Raw genomic sequence first — 26,398 nt, forward strand, 5'->3', positions numbered from 1 at the left:
GCGGAAAACACAGGGGAGGAGATGGGAAGATGTGTCCAGTGGTGGGATCCCGTTGGAGGTGGTGAGAATGTCGTCGGATTATTTGTTGTATGTGAAGGCTGGTAGGGTGGAAGGTGAGGACAAGGGGGACTCTGCCCTTGTTACGAGTGGGGGGGATGGGGAGTGAGAGCAGAGTTACGGGTATAGAAGAGACCCTGGAGCGAGCCTCATCTATAGTAGAAGAGGGGAACCCCTGTTCCCTGAAGAATGAGGACAACTCCGATGCCCTGGTGTGGAAGGTGATGTCTGCAATAGGTTAGTGGTTTATCCGTTATTCATGCCGAAAGCCTTTAATATTACCTTATCCGTGTTCTTTCTTATGGAAGAGAATTTCTCAGCTGATACATTCCTCTGAAAGACATATTAATGACTGCAACATAGAACTGGATTAATGAAAGCCATTATAAATCCTATGCAAAAAATCTTAACACATTTTTTTTAATGTTAGCTATCAGTTTAAGCAATGCCATAGATATTCACTTTTTTTACTTTAGGGATACAGCGTGGAAACAAGCACTTTGACCCACCGAGTCCGGGCCAACCAGAGATCACCCCAAATACTATCACTATCCCACACACTAGGGACAATTTACAATTTTTACCAAAGCCAATTAACCTACGAACCTGTATGTCTTTGGAGGGTGAGAGGAATCTGGAGAACCTGAGGAAAATCCACAAAAACGCTACCGGTAATCAGGATCGAACCTGGGTCTCTGGCTCTGTAAGGCAGCAACTCTACTGGTGCGCTGCTGTGCCGCCACAAATACATTGTTCAAAGGATATTAGTCACCAGAAATAGCTTATGGACATTCTAACTCAAACTTAATACTTGGTAATTGCAATTAATTGAAGTGAAAGGTTGGCAAATGAAACAGGTTTAACCAAGGGTCACAACAGCCAGTCAATACTCAGATTCATAAAATATTACCAGTTAAGTGTCAAAAAGGATTATGACAGGTTTGTATGTATTCACTAATAGATTACACGAGTGTTGCAATGGTGTAATAGATTCAAAGCATGGCAGCAAGATTTTACTCTAGGAGAAAAAATCTTTATCTTTATCTGATATTTTAACAAATTCAAAAGAAATGTAATTTTGCCATAATTATTCCATATTTACAACATAAAGTATATCATCACTACTGGTTTGTTCAAGCAATTTCATGAAAAGATGTAATAAGGAAAACATTAGATTTCCCTTTAATTGTCTACCCCCCAAAATCTCATATACCCAAAAGCCTCAATGCTAATGAAGTTATGATGTATAGGCAGATTGGAAGTGATCATATGGCTGATCACATATTAATACTGTTCTATTGACAGCAACTGGTGATCTGGCACCTCCTTTAATCCGAAGAAAATGACAAGAACGCACTTCCTTAGCGGGCTTCTGCGGCCGATCGTCCAGTCAAATTTGCCCCATGTGCGGCCTTGAACTTTAGAACTCCGACCCGGCCACAGCTGGCAGATCCGTTCTCATAGTCGACTTTGCGGGCCTGTATCTCGGCCCCGGAGTGTCCTGTTCGATTCCCCTCGGAGGTCGTGATCTTTATTGGTCTGGCAAAATAGATAATCCAGAAAGGCTCTGGAACCAAGGGTGGCGGAAAAATCAGTGGTGGACCTGTAATTACTTTCATGCATGGGTAAGTCAAAGACAAAGAAACAAGATAGATGTTAAGCCCACAAAGGAGGCTGGACTATAACAAGCAATGTAAATACCACTACTGAAAAACACTCAGAGCTTTTAAACTTCATTATTGGGATGTAAACATTGTTGGTGAGGACCAGTTTTTTTTCCTGCAGAGTAGATGGTGGTGAGTCGCTTTCACAGTATTTCATTGATTTGACTAAGTTACAGTATTGTGCAATAGGGATGGCAGTAAATCAGGATGGTGTGCAACCCACAAGGGAACTATCAATTGGTGGGTTTATTAGTTCCAAGGAGTGGGAAATCTTAGCTATTAAAGAAGCATATTTGTATCCTATCTAAGACACACTGTTGGAGTGCCTTTTAAATTAAGAGTTACAAATTAAACATTTAGCTGATCTGTGAATAAATAATTCTTATTTTATCATAAGAGCTCACCATCTTCTTAAGTAGGTAAAATTACTTCATCTGCTTTATGAACAGAACTATAGTAAGTTGTACAAGTGTAAGAAACTAGGGGAGAAAACAGCATACAGTGAAAGCAGCACTGGGAATAGTATTTGTATCAATAATATTCTGAATAGTGTAGGAAAGAACTGCAGGTGTTGATTTAAATCAAAGGTAGACACAAAATGCTGGAGTAACTCAGTGGGGCAGGCAGCATTTCTGGAGAGAAAATATTCTGAACAGTCATACACACAGAAACAAGCCCTTTGGTCCAACTTGTCCATGCTGAGCAAGATGCCCAATCTAAGCCAGTCCTATTTGCCTGCATTTGGCCAAATCCCTCTGAACCTTTCTTATCCATGTACCTATCCAAATGTCTTTTAAAATGATACTGTACCTGCCTTAACTGCTTTCCCTGGCAGCTCGTTCCACATACCCACCATCTTCTGAGTGTGTTTAGCTCTTAGTGCAATTGTTCTTTCACAGAAGTCACATCAGGAATAATTACAGAGTAAAACAGACTGAGGAATTGTGAGAGTGCAGGTAGCAGGTTATTTCTCTGTATCCCGAGCCTGCACACCTGACCCGGCATAACAAAACTGAAGACGGTAAGAGACGAAGTACAATACTGCTTGCAACAAAAGATAAATATCACTGGGATAGCAAACATTCAAATTTAAAGTGTACATTTTACATTGCAATCTTAAAATACAAAAAATGAAAATATGGAGAAAGAAGGTTGCAGAAATGAACTGTTTTATTTTTGTACACTCCACAGGAGGGGTTGACTGTACATGTTTAGAAAGCAAGGCTACCGTTCCATTTTTTATTTTTTTTTAAATTCTCCTTGATTGTAAATGATGTGCAACTCAGTCAACAGCTACATTCAGGAACAAACTCGCCTCATGCACATCGCACATCGGAAAAAAAGACTGCACATGGAGACGCCCAATGGTAGATTGAAAGCTGTTGTCAAAAAGAAAATAGAGGAAAAAAGGTGCACGAGGGAAATTATACACAAAAAAAAATTACCAATGTACATTATGCAAAGTCAGGCAACTAAATCCTCTGAGGATAACAAGTAGCTGTGGTATATACAGTGTTCTGAATAAAAGAACAGTATTAAACTCTCATTATACAATATGCAGCAAGGCTGCATCACCTTTTTTTTTAAAACTTGTATTTGTCACATGTTACATCTTTCAAAATGGAGATCACCGTCTCCCTTCAGTTGAACACAGACCTGAATTTAAGATTTCAAATTAAAAAAAAACTTGAGATTGTAACAGTCACTGAAATACACTTCTCTTCCACTCTTGTGCCTCAACGTTGGGGAACTCACAGCATCAAGTGTAAAATAAAAACTCTTTGCAGCACCGTGGATTAAACTCCGCTGTGTGGGTAAGATAATAGCTAGCCTAGAATGGTTATATATAAAATTAGATAAATAAAATTTTCTACTCCAGGATATTACAGTATACATGTGAGAAGCGGGCACGTGGAACGTGTGCCTGAACAAATTCTCCCCACCCTATCAACACCCCTTCCTCCGTGTCTTTATTTTTTGACGCTACAAACGCATTCGTTTTGCTTTTTTAAAAAAAAGTCTTACTGCACATGACTAGTTTATTTAAAATAAACTGGAGGGAAAAAGCCTAAACAATATTTATCTGAATTATAAGCTTAAAATGTACCTTACCAATAGGTACACAATTCTTAACTCTTACTTTTGTTTTTGTACAGGAATTTGTACAGTATGAAGATGTTCTAGTAAATGCTGATATAGGCCCAACAATAACCAGAACTCGAGGTCCATAAAGTTGTTTACGCCACACTAGATCCATATGCCCGTGGCATAGACGGACACATAAGAGTTATATACCCAGGCAAACATCTCCAACATGGTCATAGCTGTGTCCATCTTCTAATATGTGCTTGATTGCGTTCTTACATTTGCACCTTGGACCTGTGGAGGTTGGTACTGGGTTACCCCAGTTCTTCGGTAGTGCTGAGAACTTGATGCTGTGCCAATCTTAGCTCCAGAGTGAAGCGCTTGCCCTGAACCTGCCGGGCTTGAGGTCCATGAGCCTGATTGTGATGGCTTTGCAGTCTGTGAAACTGTAGAGTTTATGGTGCTTGGAGTTGGGGTCGACGTTGAGTCAGTTAAGTTTTTTGTGGTGCTCTGTAGTGGGCTAGCAGCAATAGAAGGAGTAGATCCAGAATTAGTCTTTTGTTGAGCGCTACTCAGTGTATGCAAGACACTCCCAGAATGCTGCTGACCACTGTAGTATCCAGAATTCCCAACGTACTGGACCACAGAGGTATCAACAGACGTTGAATGAACTGGGCTCAAGTAGAGAGTAGAGACAGGAGTTGTTGTTAAGCTGGAGTCTATCGGATGTTGGGATCCACTCTGCCCCATCGAATGGGATGAAGATCTGTAGACATGTCCTTGAGTGTGAGCCGAGGGAACACTCGAGGAGCTGTGCGTTCTGTAGGGAGACATACTTTGTTGTGGAAGTACGTGAGATTCAGGGACGACTCCGTCAGATTGTGCCTGCAGAAGTTGATTAAAGTTAATTAATGTAACAAAAGTACACATATAATGCATCTATTAAAAATATAATAAAACACCATGTATAACTCGTATTTCCAGGTGAAACATTAAAGTGAAATCCCTTGCCCTTTGTTTACACTAATGTAAAAACAGAAAATTGAGGTACAAATAGTACAAGCACAACTATGTAACATCCCAATTTTGCAAAATAATAGAGCATGAATCTTGCACTCATTTGCAGCAAATGGGAGATCATCCACAATCTTACTCAGTTAGTTACAAAGGGGATTGCTGTAATGTGTTCAAATTCATTTACGTGGTCAATCGCAGATCATATCAAAGGCATTCTGGTACAAGTACGAGGAAGCTAAGTTAACAACAAAAATGTAAGCTTGAAAGCAACTGATCACAGTCTCAGTAGTATGAAACAAAGTATCTGGATAGTCTTGTGAACCTGATCGGCCAATAATCCTGTTGAGGGAGGAGTAGATGACTGTCTGTAAGGTCCACAGAAAATGCTAGTTATAGGTGCAGCAAGCTCCAAATGACTTAATAACAGTATTAAGAACTTCCTTGCACCTTTGTACATACATTGGACACCTGTGGAAATTGATCAAGACCTATGTTGTGAAACAAGAAATCATCAGGGCTTAAGAGACAGAGGAACTCCACACGGAGAAATAAATAATGGGAATTTCACTCAGATCAACAAATGGTTTCTTGGTAAATTTTACCAATCTAGGATCCCAATGTCTTAAATAGGTGATAAAGAGATACGGAATGAAGAGGAGTGTGATTAAGACCAAGCCAGCACAGAAGAAAAGTCTCTATTGTTTTATAATTTTTTTGCTTAACAAACTGGAAGAATTGTCTTGGTGAGGGAATGCATCTTTACCTGGTGATTATATCTGGAAGGACTGTGGCTATATCTCTGCGGACTCTGAATTGGGGAACTCTTGATGCGTGCAAGGCCATGCGTCTCTGATCCTTCACCGTCTGTGGAATCTGAAAACGCAGCAGTAAGAGCGATGTCACTGGCAGCAAGAAACAAAATAACACCCGTCCCAACAGAGACTACAAGGATTAAATATAGACTGCAACCAAAGTTTAACTATTCCAATATCAAAGCAATTATTGTTTTCTTTTCAGCACTTTGAATATTATGCTACTGAGGAGATGGTGGGTTGGGGAGGTGGTGGAGGAGAGATTACCTTCAGATTAAGGCCTTTGAATGCACTGTATTTCAGCCGCTGGTTTAAATAAACGCAACCTATAAATTCTAATGCTACCTCTAATGAAGCTGTATTTAATATTAATCTTTTCTTTGCACCATCTCTCCACAGCTGCTTTCCAACTTTCATTCATCAAGGCTGTGCACAGCATCGTACAGTCTGGTCTGCAGTTAAACCATAAAAGTGGAGTAAAAAACATCGGATTGCTTTAAATGTAGGTTTCATTTACCCTGAACTACTGGGGTTGCTGATTTAGAATGCAAATACTACAGGATAAATCAAAATTATTATAATTGCTTATGGATTTTATCAACAAGGACGATTAATTGGAAAGTATGCATGGGAGGATGTCATGTCATAATAGAAGTAAAATCAGCCCATTCGGCCCATCAAGTCTACTCTGCCATTTAATCATGGCTGATCTTTCTCTCCCTCCTAACCCCATTCTCCTGCCTTCTCCCCATAACCCCTGACACCCATTCTAATCAAGAATCTATCTATCTCTGCCTTAAAAATATCCATTGACGGCCTCCACAGCCTTCGATGGCAAAGAATTCCACAGATTCATCACCCTCTGACTAAATCAATTCCTTCTCATCTCCTACCTTAAGGTCGTCCTTTAATTCTGAGGCTATGACCTCTAGTCCGAGACTCGCCCACTAGAGGAAAAATTGCCCAATACTCCAAATCCAGGGCCTTAGAGCCTCCGCATTACATCTCTGTTTTTGTACTCTAGCTCTTTGGAAAGAAACACTTCCATTGCTTTTGCCTTTGCCTTTGCCTTCTGTGCTATCTGATATTGAGGGTAATTGATATGAATAACATTGTAGAGTAGTGGTAGCTGTGATACCTCACTTAATGCTGAGGATGCTTTGACATGAAAACACAAAATCGCTACATGGGATCATTATAACATTATATAATGAAAGATGTGTTATTAGCTTTCCCAACAAAGCAAGGAATATGTCATGAATCGAGTGATGAATTGTCCCACGCATCAGTGTGGTGACTGCCTTTGAGGACTGTTGTTGGCTGGACTGTGGGACTACAGATACCAGTCGTCATACGGCACAGAAATTTGTCCTTCAGCCAAACTTCTCCATGCCGACCAGGATTCCCCATTTACCCATATCTTTTTAGATCTTTCCAATCCATGTACGTGTCCAAGTGCCTTTTAAATGCTGTTGTAGTACCTGCCTCAACTACCTCCTCTGGCAGTTCATTCCAGATGCTCAATGAAAAAGTTGACCCTCAGGATCGTATTACATTTTGCCCATGTCAACCTAAACACATGTCCTTTTTATTTTGATTTCCCTGCCCTAGGCAAAAGATTCTGTGCATTATCATGATTTTATATACCCCTCATCCCTCAGCCTCCTGCGCTCCAAGGAATAAAGTCCTAGCCTGCCCTTCCCCTCTACAGTTCAGCCTCACAGGTCCTGGCCCCATCCTTGTAAATATACTCTTCACTCTTTCCAGCTTAATGACATCCTTCCTATAGCAGCAGTACTCCAAAGATAGTCCCAAAACATTGAAGTAACTCAGCAGGTCAGGCAACATCCCTGAAGAACATGGATAGGCAATGTTTCGGGCTGGAACCCGTCTGTCTGAAATGTCACCTATCCACGTTCTCCAGAGATGCTACCTGACCCGCTGAGTTACTCCAGAATTTTGTGCGTATCTTTGGTACAAACCAGCATCTGCAGTTCCTTGTTATTATACGGTACTCCAAATTTGGCCTCACCTACGTCTTGTTCAACAGGAACCTAACATCCCAACTTCTCTATTCAATACCCTGACTAATCTACTGCAGTTGTACAGGGTCTTGGTGAGACAACATCTGGAGTATTGCATACAGTTTTAGTCTCCTAATCTGAGGAAGGACATTCTTGCCATAGAGGGAGTACAGAGAAGGTTCACCAGACTGATTCCTGGGATGTCAGGACTTTCATATGAAGAATTGGATAGACTCGGCGTGTACTCGAAAGAATTTAGAAGATTGAGGGGGGATCTTATAGAAATTTACAAAATTCGTAAGGGACTGGACAGGCTAGATTAAGGAAGATTGTTCCCCATGTTGGGGAAGTCCAGAACAAGGGGTCACAGTTTAAGGATAAAGGGGAAATCTTTTAGGACTGAGATGAGAAAAACATTTTTTACACAGAGAGTGGTGAATCTCTGGAATTCTCTGCCACAGAATGTAGTTGAGGCCAGTTCATTGGCTATATTTGAGAGGGAGTTAGATGTGGCCCTTGTGGCTAAAGGGATCAGGGGGTATGGAGAGAAGGCAGGTACAGGATACTGTGTTGGATGATCAGCCATGATCATATTGAATGGCGGTGCAGGCTCGAAGGGCCGAATGGCCTACTCCTGCACCTATTTTCTATGTTTCTAATGAAGGACAATGTACCAAAAGCCTTCTTCACCTTCCAATCTACCTGTGATGGCACTTTCAGGGAACTGTGTACCTGTACTCCAAGATCCCTCTGCTCAACAGCTTTCCCCAGGGCCTTGCTATTCACTGCCAAGGGTCTGCCCTGGTTTTACTTCTCACAACGCAACACCTCACACTTATCTGCATTAAACTCCATTAGCAATTCCTTAGCCCAGTTGCCCAGCTGATTCGAGTGCCTGCTGTAGGATGTGCGAGCCAAAGGTGCATCACAATCACCTTGTGAGCATACGTCCATTGCCAGGGACTGGCAGCACGTGCTCCATATACACTACCCATGGTCTGCTATCTCTCTCACATCACCTCCTATGGGATTGAGATGCAAGTAAGCGCCTCCCTCAGTTTTTGGTTGCAAAAGACTGGAGATTGCTCTGTGGGAACAGGTTCGACCAAGAGGACAGGACAGCAGTATCCATCATATTCAGCTAAAGGTGATGAGAGAGACCACCGGATCTAGATGATCTGTCAACCAGTGTAGCTACTGCAGCCAAATCCCAGTAATGGTCTACATTTACCGTGCTGGTCTGGATGCAGCCTGTGCCCCTCGTCTCACCACTGAGTGTTTACACCACTTGTCCTGGCCTGTCTCACACTTGCTCTCATAGGTAAACTCTTCACACTGACGGTGGGTGATTTATTGCTGGGCCAGGTTGGGTTTTTGGCACAGAAATGTGCAGCACCAGGGGATGTCTTAGTTGAGGTGCGATGGGATGAGGAGGGGCGAAGGGAAGACGATGTGGAAGGAGTGCATGCTGGTGAGTGGTTAGACTGGAAGGCCAAGAGCACAATAGTGAATCAGCATTGTGGATTAATGCCATGTGCAGTACTAGTGTATTCAGCATCTGATCGACACCAACAATCTGTCAAAATAACATTTGGTGCCAAATATGTAAAAATCAGCACACCTAGATACAACACAGGTTTTAACACCTACAGTATAAATGAAATTAATATTCACTTCATTTCCATCTTAGTCGACATGACTAGTGGTGTGATAACGGGTGCATTATATTGAAGCTGTATTAAGTACTTTATTTAAAAGAAACCAACAGCCATAACTTTGCAGTGGAAAAAGGCTCAAAAGAACACAGAAGATTTAGACCATACAAAATACATTTGCAAACTTCACAAAAAAACTCCAAATATGTTAATAATGTTCATTACCTGTGTCCTTCTCCCTCGCAGAGTCCACTGCACTGGTTTCTATTCTCCTCAGAACACGGTCCAATGTGCTTCGCTCTTCTCCTGTTCGCTTCATACTTCCAATTTCCACCCTCCTAAGAACACGTTCCAACGTTCCCCGATCTTCTCGCAATCGTTCTACTGATGTAGGGACCATCCTAAAATAAAAATACAACCACACCAATTTTTATCCCCCAAATAGCTTTCTTCTCTTTGTTTATCTCTCCATTCTTGTGGGGCTTGCTATGGATATGAACTTGGTTCTCTACTCATGCCAATTCTTTATCTGGAAAAGGCCTAGCAAATGCCTGAGCCAATCCATAGCAATCCAAAAGCTATCTACAATTGGGACCTGAAGCCTCACTCTAAGACTGCCCAGGTGATCCTTTTACATTCTGTTGTTATCAAAGAACACTACTTTGTAATGTCATTGGTAATTGGAGATATATTAAAATAAAAAAGCTAAAATAATTTATATGTCATAGATTTTTTAATGTCATAACTGCTTAAAAAATGTACATCCTCTAACATTTTTAATAATTGTTTAAAAAATGTTCAAATGGTTTTTATTAGTATATACAAATTTGAAAAACTTGACCACCTGTAAAGCTTACACATATTTTAGCCAACGGTGAACATTTTTCCAGTTCTTTATTGGGCAAGGCTTGCTCTGCCCTCTAATAGCAATGTCCTTGCATGGTGGAAGGTGTGGGGTCACAATGGGCCTTACTTTGAGAGCACAGTCTGCAGGTACATCATCTGCAGAGGTGGGTGGTTCACTGCTCTAAGAAACACTTGGTTAATGATTATACATGACATCTGTTCCCCAGGGTATGGTTCATCCTTAATTTCTACACCCTGGACAAGCAACCACTACTAGAAAAACAGCCAGATATTGTACAATGTATTTTAGCCAAAAGCCAAAAGGTTCCAAGATTGTGCTGAACTAGTTTTCTCAGACGGAGCAGTATTACATTTTGGGGAAATCATTAACTGGCCCCACAGTGCTTGGCTAAGAAAGGGACAATTAAACTATGCTGGCTCATTGCCTTCAGGAAAGAATTTAACAATGGAGTTAGAATAGTAATTTAGTGAAGCTCAAAAATGAATGAAATCAGTTTCCATAACTAGAGGCTCACGATCATGAAACAGAACCTCAACCGAGTAACTACTACAACACCAGTAGTTACTACAACACAAGCCCTAAACTAGCATTGATTGATTGAAAAAAATGTATGGAAATAGTGTATAGAGTCCACCAATCCGCTATTACACTAGTCCTACCTGGTGAATCTCTGGAACTCTCTGCCACAGAAGGTAGTTGAGGCCAGTTCATTGGCTATATTTAAGAGGGAGTTAGATGTGGCCCTTGTGGCTAAAGGAATCAGGGGGTATGGAGAGAAGGCAGGTATAGGATACCGAGTTGGATGATCAGCCATATTGAATGGCAGTGCAGACTCGAAGGGCCGAATGGCCTACTCCTGCACCTATTTTCTATGTCTATGTCTACCTTATCCCACTTTCACATCTACTCCCTACACACTAAAGTTAAATTATAGAGGTCAATTAACATATAAACCTGGACGTCTTTGGGATGTGGGAAGAAACCCATAGGGTCATAGGGAATTTCATAGACAACACTCGAGGTCAGGATCGCATTTGGGTCTCTGACACTGTGAGGCAGCAGCTTGGACTTCAATTGAGCAAAAATGTAATCCCCAATTCTACTCTCAGATAAAAATGTTGCCTTGAATTGGATAGTATACTCACCACCTCGTACTCATGCTGTTCCGACTTTTAATGCTGGCTGCTGCAGAGAGAGTTGCATTCCTGCTGCTGGCCGGATCCGATGGACTGACCTCCTCAACCTGAGGCACTGAAGCGTGCACTGGTGATGAAAAACCACTTGGGGGTGACGATGATCTACGTGACCTAGATATGGCGGTGGAATCACCATTTGTTGCTGACTGTGCACAAGTGCCGTCGCTATTTCGTCTGGTTGGAGTGCCCATGTTGCTGGGTGTTTTGGAAAGATCTGAGCTGAGGCAGTCTGATTTGGAATTACTTCCTCTCGCTTCTTGTTGACGTTTTCTATATTCCAGCAAAGATACCTTGAAAACGAGCACAACATGAGTCGTGTAAGAATATCTGTTACTACTTCCATGACATTTCAATGGTGTGAACATTTTCAGGGAAGTACAAATAATTTACTTGGGCAACCAAGCAGATATTCTCAAACATCAGGGAACTAACACCGTATTTGCTAGATAATACTCAGGAACTGAGCCCATAGTGCAAACTAACAGTTCATTGTTGTATTGAAAGAGGGACAGTCTGATACTGAAATCCAATGTTTTGGTCTCAACTGTCCTTGTTGGTGCTTCAGGTAGATGTCAAAGAGTTCTCATTGTCCTTCAACCCACACCTTCAGTTATACATTCGCTGCCTCCTTATTACGTTGTCACTTGGACAGGGCGGAAAAATATCAGACCAGACGCAAAAGGGGGAAGAGGGAGACTTGGCTGTGAGGGTACTAAAGCAAAATCAACATGCTTGAATGGCAAAGGAATGGTCGATCTGCTGGGTTGGAGGCCAACTTGGAGCATAGATTTGGCAATCGCCAGCCCCCATCCTCCCTGCATCACCTCCACCTCTTCCTCTTCCACCCCCTCCACACCCCCCACTCCAAGACATTCCTGTCAAACTCAAACTCGGCTGATGTTTCCACTTAGTAAATCCCTTTTAAGTTTGGCTTATGGTTTGTTGGTGTGTCTGCATTTTTTTCTGCTCATGCCAACATTTGCTGGAGAAGGTATGTGTATGAGGTCCAGCATACACAAGCATACCTAGACAGTTACAAAAAAATGTAAGGAGAATTCGAGATATTTCCAATGGGAATTTACATTACTGTTTGGACTGTGTGGATAGGAAGGCATTTCATACATCATACAGCCTGACAATTTCCTCTCCTAGAAAGAGCCAAAACCAGTACAGACAACATATTCATCTCAGAAGGCCTGGGAAGGATTTAGTTCCAGAAGCATTCCACATTTTCCCCTGCTACTTTACTGGGTACATTTGCAAATAGTAGCTCAGCCACTGGAATGGTGAGCAGTTCCTGATAGATAAATGGATAACTAGCAACTTCATGTTTTTAGAGACACAACATTCACTAACATTCCCACACAAAATACTCAATGCTACAAAAATACTAAGTGTACCTCCCCTTTGTGGGAATGTGCACTACACCATTACCAAATCGTTACTACTTTTACAAATCGTCCGTGGACTATGTTGCGATTAGCATGATTTGTGTTCTTGCATCTTGAGCATGTCCTGTCCTTCTCCCTCTGCTAAAACTGTGCATTAACCAGGCAACATTAGATTAGATTAGAATTAGAATTAGATTAACATTGGCCTTTACTTTCCTTTTCTTCTTCAACTGCAAGCAAATTGTTTCTAATATTAAAACTCAAGATTAGGTTTTCTGCTCGCCAACTATGATTCACTACTAAATAGTAGAAAGGGAAGAAAATCATGGCTTGCAGAAGGTTGAAAGTGCGCACCAGCAGACTCAGAAACAGCTTCTTCCTTTGTTATCAGGCTTCTGAACAGTCCTTCCATAAGCTAGGGTATAGTCTAATACACTTCTACCCCATTGCGGATATTGGACTTTATCTGTGGAAATGATTTGCTACAATGCTGAGAACTGTATTCTTCACTCTGTATCTTCTCCTTTGCTCTACCTATTTACTTCAGTTTGGCTTAAGTGTATAGTATTATCTGTTCTGATTGGATAGCATGCAGACCAAAACTTTCCATTGTACCTCAGTACGTGTGACATCAATAAACCTAAACCAACACTTAAGAACAATTATTGGGCATAATTGCAGCAGAAGGCCATCTTATATCACCTGACAATGACATATACTGCCTCTAATCTCAAGTGTGCCTCATAGAAGTATAATTTTTAAAAAATCAGCACCAAACCATGTAAAGAGCAGATAGCGGGGCACATAGTCAGTTTCAGCATGGGCAATATAGAACATGGTGCAGTACCACACAGGAACAGACTCTCAGCCCATAATGTCTGTGCCGAACATGATGCCTTCTCTCTGCCTGCACATTATAGCTATATTATATAGCTATATTATATAGCCCCCCCCCCCATTCCCTGCATATTTAACTAACCATCTAAAAGCCACTATCCAATCTGCTTCCACTACCACCCCTAGCAGCATATCCCAGGCACCTAACACTCTCTCTGTACAAAAAAAACTTGCTCCACTCATTTTATTTACATTTCCTCCCTACAAGCTTAAAGCTATCCCCTCTAGTCTTTGATACCCTGGAAAAAAGATTCTGACTGTGTGCACTATCTGTGCCCCTCATAATGTTATGAACCCACCAGGTCTCCCCTCAGCCTCCGAAGCTCCAGAGAAAACAATCCAAGTTTGTCCAACTTCTTCTTGTTGCCATATGGCCTCTAATCCAGGCAAAGCACTTCTATATCCTCTTCAAAGCCTTCACATCCTTTCAGAGCCCTCACTGCACATATTTAAGAAGCAGATGGATGGATTTCCATGCACTAAAGGTATCAAGTGGTAGGGGGAGAGAGAGGGATTGGGGTGTTGTGTTCAAGGATCAGCCATGATCCCTGTAGGCTGAAAGCAGCACTGGTTTCATTGCGATTTTCTGCTTCCGTAGTCAAATCTTGTTTGAAGTGTGGATCTTAAGGAGCTCCAAATTGAAGAAGTGGATAATATTAGGAAGGGAATTCAAAAGTTTCCAACGTAATCCATAAAATCGTAATCACCAAAGGTTAAGCAATTAAAGTGATGTTGGTTACATTGTTTGGTAAAACTGTCAGTTGCTCTGATGTAAAATAAGAAAAATACAGGACTTGGAAGGCTTTGACTTGAAATGATTGAAAGTATCAGTTTCCAAACAATTTTTAAATTAGCAGTAATGAACTCCTTTAGGTTCTTTATAAAATGATGTATTAATATGTTGTTTTGAACTTTAGTTTTTGATTTAAAAAGGCAAATATTTTCTTCTTAACATTAAAAGATTAGGCTCTGTTTGCAGCTCCTGTGCTTGTCAACCTATAATCTCCTATTCGGCATAAAAAGAAACAAATATCATGGTAGATAAAGTGAAAGTTGGTAAACATGTGAAAAGTTACTTTATTAGATTTGGTCATGACCTCAAGAGTTGGATCTTCTTTCCCTAAAAAGTATTTAGCTTTTAAAGTGAAAACATTATGTTTTATCATATAATTACTTTTCTATGTATGTAGCATCCTCATTTAACCTTTGGAAAAATTAAGTATCTTAAGGCGAGCTACTACTCATAAATTGTTGTATTTCTGCATAATACCCAGAGCTATCATAAATTTGGTTACTTGCCTTTTTCTTCTGTGGTGGATTTTGCTGAGGTGTTGTATTTCCTTCAGAAAACGGTTGCCGATCTGCTTGAGGAGACATGGATCCTGGCAGAGTCTCAGGCAAGAATCCTTGGCCTTGTCTACTAAAGCTGGAGTCTCCAGAAGGACTCATGTACACAGCGTCACCAAACCCTCGCTCCGATTGTGAAGATTTCCTGTCACTGGTGTAATTGGTTCTGTTCTCGAGTCCTCTGTAAGGGCCCTCCAGCCTGTGTGTCGGAGTGAGGTCTCGGAGGTTGGAGTTCAAAGGCGAACAGGCATAGATTAAGTTAAACTCTGTCCTGAATGCTTGTTCTGCATTTTTCAGGGACAAGGGACCATCGCTGTTCCTTCCTGTAAACCCAGTTTCAGATTCACTGGGGAATGTTAATGTAGGACATGGAAGTTGAGCAGCACAGTCTGACAGTGGCACCTCGGTTACCACGGTGACCCGAAGAGTAGTGGCATCTGGGTCAGCTTGAAGAGAAAGATCTGAAAAACCAGTCCGGGACTGGTCATTATCCGCTCTCAGGGGCGGCTGAAATGACAGAAGGAGGAACTATTTGTTAGTGATAAATTAAAATAAATGAGCCTGACGAGGGGAATCAAAAGAAACTATTTCAAGTGAGGCGGTTGACTGAACTCTGCTTCTGTTTAAACACCAGCACAGTAATTTAAAACTTTTCTGATCATTAAATTATAAATGCCTTAAATACATATCAAATCTTTAACATATGTATTTAACCCACAATCTTGAGAACATTTCCCAAAGAATATTTCTGATAAGATTTATGGTGCATTTATGATGACTCCTTTCACCAACACTGGTATTTTTGATGCAAACGTATGCACAGGCCGATCCATAATTTTAAGAGCGTTCTACAAAATGCCTCCACAATGTTCTGGTAACTTCAGCTCGGGGAACCAGGTTTCTACTTTCAGCTAACCCTTTCTCCATGTGCATCCTATATTAAAAAATCTGCTCAGCATCCATTATGTTTAACATCCAGTCAGATGCACGGATAGCATAAAAAGTGAATTAAAGATTCTCCTCTAAGGAGACTGAAATTTAGTTTTCAGTTGAAGTTGCAAATAGCAGCTCAGCAGTGCACTGGGTGCTGGGATGATAGCTCTTAGGTCTCCAATGCTGGCACTGGAAGCATTCAGCAGGAGATATCCTCATTTAGCTCCCTAAAGAAAGTCCACAAGCTCTCCCAAGTGCACCCATTTTCCAGTACTACTGTCAGTCACACCCTCTGAGCACATTAAGGAAAAAGCCGTTATGTCCCTAGGATCCTTGCCGCTAATGTGTATGCGAGATATTTGACAACGTCAGACCTGCTTTTGTGGATCAAAGGTAGACTAATCAAAACTGCTGCCCTTTGAAATTGTAGCCTACTCAAATGTAGACATTTAAAAAAAAAAGAATTGATGCAAGGCAGGTTAAAATTCGAGCATTGCCATTAAGAGCTTGGACTAACAATCTAGAGGCACGAGTTCAAATCCCATCGTGGCGATTAAAAAAAAAGAATTTAATTAACTATTGAAATTAGCAGAATTTTTGTAATATACTGTTTTGTTTGTCAGAAATACATCTTCCATGGCTGCTTTGGCCGCAGTGGAAGTAGTTGATTTTCGACTATCTATGAAATGGCCTAGCAATTGGGAAGGGACAATTAATTCTGTCCTACACAGCGATGTCCACATTCTGTGAATAAATTAAAAAAAACTTGCTACCAGGCCCTCGTTTTGCTGCGATAACCTGGTAGCGCAATGAGATAATAAAAAACTCTAAGTACCTTTGGGGTGTAGATTTTTTCCTTATGAGACTGTCACCTCCAGTGGACCTCCAGTCTGGGAATCTAAACTAATACCTATTTTAATTATACTTGGCTAACAAAGGTGACATTTGTCATTTGAATGGCAGTGCAAATCTGCAAAAAAAAGCTATCCCCAAATGGCAAATACATAAAATATAAAAGATGTTTAAAGGTTTCCACTGGTCTATTTTAATCAAAGAAATGCCATGACTTCCAGCTAACCCCCCCATAAATTTTACAATTTTGTGCACTAATTACAGCATTCGAATCCCAAATCTTCAACATTCCCAATGATATACACTGAGGGGCTTGGTGGGTGCTGAGAGAATGTTTTCCTTTGTGGAATATGGAATTACATTGCAACGTTTCAGAATAAAGGGTTGACATTATTTCCACAGTCGCTCATGAATCTTTGGAACTCTGGAAAGATGTGAATGAATCAAGTTGAGATTGACAGATGTTTGGACTGCATGCTATTGGTAAATAGGAGGACAGTGGAGTTGATATCAGATCAGCTATAATCTTTTTGAATGATGGAGCGGGTACAAGGAGTTGAATGGCCTGTTCCAGCTATTTTCCTCAAGATACATGGGTTGTAGTCTGGTGCTGGATCTGCACTGAAATAAATCTAGAAACAATAAATTTAGATGTCTGGAGTCTAACAGAAGCATATTTATCAACAAATCAGTCAACTCCTCCCGTCGTCAGGCTCGGATCTTTACCTCATCTTCCCAAAACCTGGAGTATTTGATTAAAAACTGTAGGTGTACAATATATCTTACAGGTGTCAGTGCTTTATTGATAAAGAGCATCACACTACAATTATACAAATGCTTCAATACATTCCTTATTCACACAATAAGTAACTTGATGCTTTGCTAGTCACCTCCATTAGGTTAGTGTAATGGCAGTTTTAATAGATGTCCTTTCACAGATTCAGGCACAAGGAGTTTCTAGATGTTGTTGAGAAGTAATCCGATCAAAATAAACATTGTACGTCTACTGCAGTGGATCTTTTAAGCCTGTCATTTATCTTTGGCATTTTCCTTAAATCACTGTTAAGGGCATTAGATTACAAAACACCCAAACAATTATTTTAATTTTGTTTTAGAAAATCCATGCCTTTCCACCAATGAATTTAACAGACATTATTTTAAAATCATTGTCTATGCAATAAACCAAATATAAGATTAAGATTTAAATTATTCCTTAAATAGTCAAAACTGCTGAAAGTTAATTTTCCCATCAAGGTGAATTCCTTTTGACTTAACTAGTTACCTCAGTTCATTGGAAAGAAATACATTTATAATTAAAACTACCAACACCTGTATTTAATATGTGCCAAAACATATGGACTCAAAAGGACAAAAATTCTTTACTTTTCCTCTGGAGACCTCATTTTTATACTTTTAACATAATCATCTTCCCATACAAACAAAGGCGAGCCAACTACAAAAACTTTGAAATATCTAAGTCTTCATCTGTCCAGTTCACCACAGTTGCCAAAGCTAACTCCAGAGTATGCATGGGTAATTTGAGGACTTGGCAGCTCTGACTCTCCCAACCAGGATGCAGGGTTTCTAACTGCCTGCTTTACAGGGTTTTATTTGGTTGTCTGGTCTCAAGCTAAGTATAGCCATGGTCAAATTATTAGTATTTAATATAGACTGCTTCACATTCTTGAAGTGAAAAGCCAAAGAAAGGAAGATCAGCCAACTGTACACCTACAATATATTTTACTGTTATGGGCTTGAGAGAGCAAGGAAATTGCTTAAATATTTTTGAAAAGGGCATATTATAAAAGGGCAAATATAAATCTATTTTTGATGAAAAACTTGGGCTTATTGAGTAATGTTATTGGAGGACACTATCAAAATACTTTTGGAAAAATTTCAAAACACTTTATAACATGCTTTAATGAAGGAATTTAGGTATTAGGAATATCCATTATCACACCTTTGTGAAGTCCAAGGGAACAGAAGACTTGTTATATAAATGTCACAGAAATTCTTTAAGCATCTGATGACTGAAGCTGGCTACAAACTATTTCAGTTGGTTACTCATCTTTACCACATCAATTTATATTTTTTTTATCCAAGAACACAGCCAGCAAAACTGCCTCCTGTGAAAGAGTTAAAGTTGAGCCAAATAAAGGCGAAATTATACAGGTGATAAATCTGAAGGTGCCTAAACAAAATCAAATTGGCTTGATAAAGAAATTATACTGCAAAAGCCAATTGCAGAGTCGGAAAGTGACTGCAAATGAAAGTTTCTAAATCAAGTCTTCACCTCCAGACAAAATATTTTAATTCAGATTTTCTATTCTGAATTGCAAAAACTTTATTAACAGTAGCTTAAATTCATCCGCTTGCAAAAACCTATAGTTGAAGCAATGTTGTCTCTACAACAAACTCCTTATGCCTCATCTGTGAAGGTGAATGGTCTACAGTATGCACTGCATCCTCAAGGTGAAGGTTAACGTTTTGAATGTTAGGCAGGCAGTTGGATTGGCTGCACAATCAGAACGGTTGCATCTCACACACTCACAAAAAGATCAATTCATGTAGGTGACAGTTGTGAATTGGAGTCCAATTCTTCACAAAGCAACATGTTAATTAACTAAATCTATCTCAACGTCAGAAGATCTGTCTGCGAATCAACAAAGATTAACTACCACATTTACCACACAAGACCAGCAGGCTTTTAGTCTGAACAGACTGTGGAAATCTTCCTTTAAAAAATAAATTCATCTTCTAAAGTGGAACATTTTAATACAACCATCCATTTCTTTGGGAGGGAAGGTGATATTTAGTTAACCTGCTTCTATGCTTAGTGAGATTGCTACTAAATCCTTAAAATGCCACTTTAAATCCTTAAAATACATCCATTCTGTAGAAATTTAAATTTGTTCATTTAAATTGGTTCATATTGATCAGCTATAAGAAAAATTACTGGATTCAACGATATGTTTCATGTCACTGTGATTGAAGGCTTGTTGTTTGGAACTGGTATATCTTTCTACAAATAGTGAGGACAGCAGCACTGAGCAAAGCTCAATCCTGACCTCAAGTGCTTTCCTCTGGGTTCATAGTTTCCTCCCTTGTGTCTAAGACAAGATGGAATGAAGACAAGATTGGAAGCAGCGTGGACTTGATGGGCCCAATCACCTCCTTCTACATGCATGCAAGCTGCATCAGAATCAGCTGCGGCACATATAGCTGCTTTCACTTGTTACTGCCTGCAGAATGACAGCAACAAGCATAATTCACAAGAGCCATGTATGCTGAGCTGGCAAACAACCATGACAAAAGGAAAACTGTACCACAGCAATTTCCACCAGGAAACCTACTGTGGAGTAAAAGCAGCTGGGACAATAAAATGGTCGAGTTCTGCACTATTGGTATAAATTGGGATATTTTTATAAGCAACTCCCAATGAATTGGATGGGTTGACATGATCCAGATTTAAACAAAGGATCGACCAAATTAGTGAACTGATACAATAGTAGGCTCCTAGCAAACATGACAATGAGGATAATAGTAATTGTGCCAGTTATCATTTAATGCTCTGGAGTTATAATTTAAGTTCCACTAGACTTGTATGCCATTTATTGCTTTGTTATCTCATCAGATACACAGACAGATCCTCGGTCCTATCCCCTGCCTTTCGCTCTCTCTCTCTCTCCTTCCTCCAGGTTATTATTACTATTTTGTTTCCAACCCTAAATCACAGTTTGGCAAAAATTAATGACTTGAGTCAGACATGCACAAATTCAACCAGATGAAAATATAAGAATCGTGTTGTAAAAAGATTGTGTTGGAATCACAGAGCAAGAGAGAGAGGGAGAGATGCCGCAAGAACCTATTTCAGCCTTGCGAGTTTAAATGAGATACTGGGATAACTACCTCTGGTGAAATCGGCTCAGGCCTATGCACTGGGGAACTCTCAGGAGAGGAAATGTTCTAAGAGAAGGGAAAAGCATGTTATTAGAACTCTACTCACAAGTTGAGTAAGCAAAAGCAAGAGAAAGCCACAGTCATTTATTGTAAACTGATTTAGTTACAAACAAACTCAAGGGTGAAAATGTATTTTCTTTAACACAAAGACAATCATCTAGGAACTTACATGCCCAAATAAGAATGGCTGTAATTACACAACTTGCCATTGTGCAACATGACATTGTTCTAAAAAGGGATTTGTTTATGGAAATAAAACCATTTCCATTTTTATTATTAGGAATGCTTGCTTAAATTTCAGTGCCTTTTTTTAATAACATTGGTATAAATGAATTTTTTTAAATCCCAACCCTTGCAAAGAAGGGAAATGTAATCAGTGTTACTTAGTTGGACCTCAATTTGGTTGAGGACCAAAACGGAAAATAAAATAAATGTTCAAAGGTTATGTCTCATGAAACTGGTTGAACTGGTGTTACCAAACGAAGGGTTTTGTTCTGCACCCTCTGCCCTATACAACAACAGCTGACAGATCCAGGGACTGTTAGATATGGTTTAAAAGCAGCATCTTGCTACAATGGAGGAGCTAAAAAGGTGGTGAGAGTTGGCCAAAGAAGTACTAAACACAAAAACAATGGTATTTAAAGATAAAATTTGAAGCATGGAGAAAGAGAACCCACCAATAAAATGGGCAATTAGCCAATGTGGCAACATGGATAACGAAACTGTCACTGTAAAGTTTAACTCTGCCATGTCCACCTTGTTCGTTGAATTAGACGAGGTAGATGCCAATTCAAAATCCCCTTTTGCAGTGTTTGTTTGTAAACCAAAGCACAACGAGAATAAAACAATAACCTGTGGCTTAATGTTAGGCTTTATTAAAATAAAATGACAATGCAAAACTAATCGGAAGTGTTTCTTGATCTATGAAGAAGCATTAGAAGATTAAAAAGGGCAATGTGTCAAAGTTCAGACTGCTTGGGAGTCTGCTGTGGCAAGCATGTCAGAAGCTGGATGTGCACAATTGCCAGATTAAAGTCATATGTTCCAGGCTCACTGGGACTTTGAAAGCCAATGTCAAAAATCTCTCTCAGGAAACAGGCTCCATCCACAATGCCCCTCGGTCTTAAAGCTGGTTGAGGCAGTTAAAAATTATTCTGTGAAATATGACTGGTTAGGTTATCAGTGATACAGTCCTTTATATTATCAGCAATATGCATGGGTTGATTGACTGTGGAATGCAATTACAAAATAGCTGTTAAAATTATCCAGCCTTATTAATATACTCTTTGCCCATCCATAACTAGTTCATATTGATAATCATAATATTTGCAATGAAACAAAACAGTAACAAATAAAATTCAAAGAGCAATATTGTAAAGACAAGGGGTGCAACATATTGACATTGAGATCATCTTTAAGACAACACAATTAAGGAGACACAGCTCAGAGAAACATCTTTCCTTTGGCATTTTCCCCTGGTAAACTTGGAATGGTTTCAGATAAAAGAGATTATTATATTTTCTCAATGAGCTTTACTAGTATACTAAAATATTGCCCACTCTATACTTCAGGCATAAATTGAACTCTATCCTGTCAGCATTTCTTAGATCCGAACACACCCCTTCAACTTTCTCACACATAACTTGCAGAACAAAGGTGGTGATGTGATAATTCTCCTTGAACACTAATATATACAAATCAAACAATAACATTGGTCAACAGATTTATTTAGGTCCTATTTATTTTATTAGAACTTGTAAGACTTATACAAAAAGGGTATCTTGAAAGAAATTTGGATTTATAATATAATAATTTTCTGACACAATAAACCGAATTGGGCCATGAACCCACATGTTGGAAGAATATAAGGTTAGCTAAATACATTTTGCCCCGTTCAGGAAAGAAATTAAGAACACACTTCACAAGGGATCATTTAAAAAAACCAAACACCAGGGTTAAGAATTTATGTCATAGAAAATAATTTGTCACGGCCAGATTGAAACAAAAGTCTCCGATGTGAACTCATTGTGCATCAGCTGTAATGCAAAACCTGCAAGAGTTTTAGCTGATCCAGATATATTTGAATTTTCTGGGAGGCAATTGTGGCAAATATGATCTAAGACCTTACTCTGCAAAACATCAAAAAGGTATTTATTAAGTGTATGCATGTATAGCAATCATACATTTGTATGTTTCTCATTAAAAAATTATACAGGTTAATGCAAACATTGAACTATTCTGCATAAACTTTAGAAGGAAGCTGAAGAAAAATTATTCCAGTTGCTTCTTGTCAGAAATTACTTCTGATTTGACCGACTAGAAATAAAAATACATTTGTGGAGAAATGAACACATTAGTTTTGCTTTCAAATTTAGAATGGAGAATTACTCCTAAGGAAGGAGGGAATACACCCACTTGCTGTTCTTCCTTTCTTAATTATAAACGGTTTAAAAAACTAGGACATTAACAATTAAGGTTAGTGTCAACAAGACTGCAATTTTAACTTCCTTAAAATTATAAATGGTATTCCTTGTTAAAATTACATTTATTATTGGGAATATCTTGTTAAATAACTTTCTCTCTATTGGGATTACATTCGAAATAATTTTGTTTTTCATGAGTCGATGGATGGAGACATGACTGTTCTCAGTCACATCTATTGAAATTGAACAATGAATTGGATCTAATACTTGTACTATACAAATTAAAAAAATCTTACCACAATAAGTTAATAATAGAACAAAAATACTCAGTACAATGGGTACAATCACTGGGTAGAGACACAGAGTTAACATTTTAGTGTCTCACAACATTTTTTTTTGTGTTCCACAGATACTGCCCAACCTACTGAGAATTTCCATATTTTCTACTTCGGCTCAGATTTCAAGTATCTGTAAAAGTTTGCTTTAGATTTTAAAGTAAATTAAATGTTACCAGTACAATGCATTGTGTAGTACATTTCTTGTCAAACTAATAGTTAAAATGTGCAGGAAGGAACTGCAGATGCTAGTTTATACTGAAGAAAGACACAAAATACTGGAGTAACAGCAGATTGGGCAGCATCTTTAGAGAAAAGGAATAGGTAAGGTTTTGGATCGGAAGCCTTCTTCAGAGTAAAGAAGGGATCCAACCCACAACATCGCCTATTTTTTTCTCCAGAGATGCTGCCTGACTTGCTGGAGAGTTACTCCAGCATAATGTGTCTATCTTTTCAAACCAGTGTATGTTACTTCTTTGTGAAACCGTGTGGTGTTAGCTGACTTATTGGCTCATCAAATAGTTACAAATGAAGAATTCCATTGCATTTTTCTCTTTCTGTCATAGATTTTACACCCTTTAATTGTTACTGAAATCATCATAAACTTGGACCAGTTTAATTATAGAAACTTGTACATCAATAGTGTTCATCTATAGCTTATAGCTATAGCTTTCACTTGGCTGATTTGGTTACCATGAGCCTTATCTGATGGGATAGTCGGCTACCCTCTTGTGATCATTAACAAGTGACTATTTAAGGAAGTGCTTTGTGTATTGCCTGTGCTAAAATAAGAAACTTTGCTGCTAGACCTACTGTCAAATTGTCATCAACATGTGAATATGAATAATGAACTCCTGCCACACGCAAAAAAATATTTTAGCAAGAGATCTACAACTTCATGAGATGAAAAGGAGAAAATTGAATCTCCGCTTAATTCTAGGTTAAGTTGGGATCACAATAGGACTGATTTGGTCACAGTTCCTAGTCTTTGAGAACATTTGACGCCAATTTTTTTGTCCGTTTTGCAAACTAAGACTCTGAACCAGATTTTGGAATATATCCAAATAATTTCCAATTCATTTTGTATATATTTCTTTTAGGCCTGCTTTACAAACAATGCCGCAAACATTTTGGTGGGAAAAAATATTTTGTAGTGTGCCACAAAGGACTTAAAGGTAACGAAAGAAAAAACATAATTCACAAACTTTGAGATAACCTTCAGCCCAAATGACAGTAGTAGCATTCTTGCCTTCAAGTCAAAATCTTACGTCAGATCAAAAGACATTCAGTACTTCTGGTGGTCAAGTGATTTGAAGCAACTCCAAAAGTGATAACATGGACTCACACCTCTAAGACTGTGCACACATTCTAGATCTTCACCAATCAACCAGGAAGGAATCAAATAAGGTTCTTAGATCCCTCTCACTTGGAAACACTGAAGCAAATTAATCAAATAAATCAATCATATACCCTTGTCCACCTCCTAAAATTAGAATTGATTTAAAGGCAAGTTGGGATGAAAACAATGTTAGAAACTATGTCGCCAGGACTCAGACTGGGGAGAAGAAAATGTTGAAACATTAGTTAAACTTAAATGAAACATTGCAGACAAACACGGTTTTGTCAAGTGACTTCAAAGTATCTTCAATCCTCATTTCTTGTATGACTAAAAAAAATCAGGATGTGTGAAGCACAAGCATAATAAACACACTAGAAAGTAATTAAAATATTACACAGGTATCAATATCCAAATGCGAGAGATTAATGCCAATGCTCACAGTATATAGTTTTTGCTATTGAAGTGCAAGGAGGTTTTAAAAGTGCCACATCTTCTGTTCTGATGCCATTTAGAATCCAAACCACATAAATCTTTCCTCTAAAGTCCTACTAGATAAAAAAAAGAAAGCTTTACACTTGGCTGAGCAACAAATTATTACCTTCCATTGATGTAAGGAAGTGGTAAAGGAAGCCACATGGACAAAACCATTGGATAGGTGATTCTATTGGATCGGAAGCTATAGTATTAAAAAAAAGATCTTTGAAACATGCTACAGAAAATATGGAATGCTTTAGACACTGGCTTTTTTTTACCTCCACACATTTTCAGACAAAATGATTGTTTGGAAGTGGGTAAGTCTAGGCCAACCACCGTATTCACCAAGTTAACAGGTAAATGATTTATGTTTGTCACAACACTGCAAACTTGTGTAAAAACAATTAAAAGCTTTCCCCCCCGATGTATTTTAAAGCTTTGAAAGTACACTTTATACAGCCTTGTATTTCAAATACTGCTTGTTCATCTTATAGTTTTTTTTTACAAAACTTGTCCGATTGTGACATGTTGATAGGTTTACCTGCATTAAACAATAAGGGACAGACATGCAGGAAAATATTGTTGATTTTCTCCATTTCCCTTATTTTAATTATTGTTTTAATACTGTTGGTAATTTGCACAATGCAATCAACTAATTCTGTTCCAACTCTGCCTAAGTCTCCTCAAACCTCCACACATTAGAGTTACACATCATTGTATCAGGACCATTGGACAATCTCATCAAAGGCAATCAAGTTGCCCACCTGAGCTTGTCCTTTTTACCCAATTGGCCCATATCCTTCTAACCATTTCCTATCTACGCATCTGTCTTAATGCATTTTAAATACTCTTAATTGTACCCTCCTCCACAACTTCCATAGGCAACTCATTCCAAATACCCGCTGGGTGAAAGAGATGCCCCTGAGATCTTCTTTAATTTTTTTCCCTCTGTCAAAATCTATGCCCTCATATTGTAGACTCACCCATGCTGGGAAGATGACTGATCATCTTGACCTTCATGATTTTGTATACTTCTATAAGGTCACCTCAGCCTTCTATGCATATCCAG

General features: G+C 39.1%; 1 protein-coding gene across 12 annotated transcripts in view; it reads right to left on the reverse strand.

Moving 5' to 3' along the window:
* Window positions 1–2,873: 2,873 nt before the first annotated feature.
* Window positions 2,874–26,398, reverse strand: part of setd5 (SET domain containing 5) — a 144,702-nt gene continuing 121,177 nt past the window's right edge. For 11 of the 12 annotated variants that reach the window (XM_055648108.1, XM_055648101.1, XM_055648112.1 and 8 more), the window contains 6 exons: window positions 20,708–20,764; window positions 14,966–15,520; window positions 11,328–11,668; window positions 9,540–9,715; window positions 5,587–5,696; window positions 2,874–4,691 (listed from right to left, as the gene is read on the reverse strand). In XM_055648108.1, the coding sequence (XP_055504083.1) occupies window positions 4,059–4,691; window positions 5,587–5,696; window positions 9,540–9,715; window positions 11,328–11,668; window positions 14,966–15,520; window positions 20,708–20,764 (1,872 nt within the window). In that variant the 3' untranslated portion in view covers window positions 2,874–4,058. The remainder of the gene's footprint in view (window positions 4,692–5,586; window positions 5,697–9,539; window positions 9,716–11,327; window positions 11,669–14,965; window positions 15,521–20,707; window positions 20,765–26,398) is intronic. The other variant, XM_055648111.1, reaches the window with a different exon arrangement.

This window comes from Leucoraja erinacea, chromosome 16 (assembly GCF_028641065.1).
Source record: "Leucoraja erinacea ecotype New England chromosome 16, Leri_hhj_1, whole genome shotgun sequence".
Taxonomy (NCBI): domain Eukaryota; kingdom Metazoa; phylum Chordata; class Chondrichthyes; order Rajiformes; family Rajidae; genus Leucoraja; species Leucoraja erinaceus.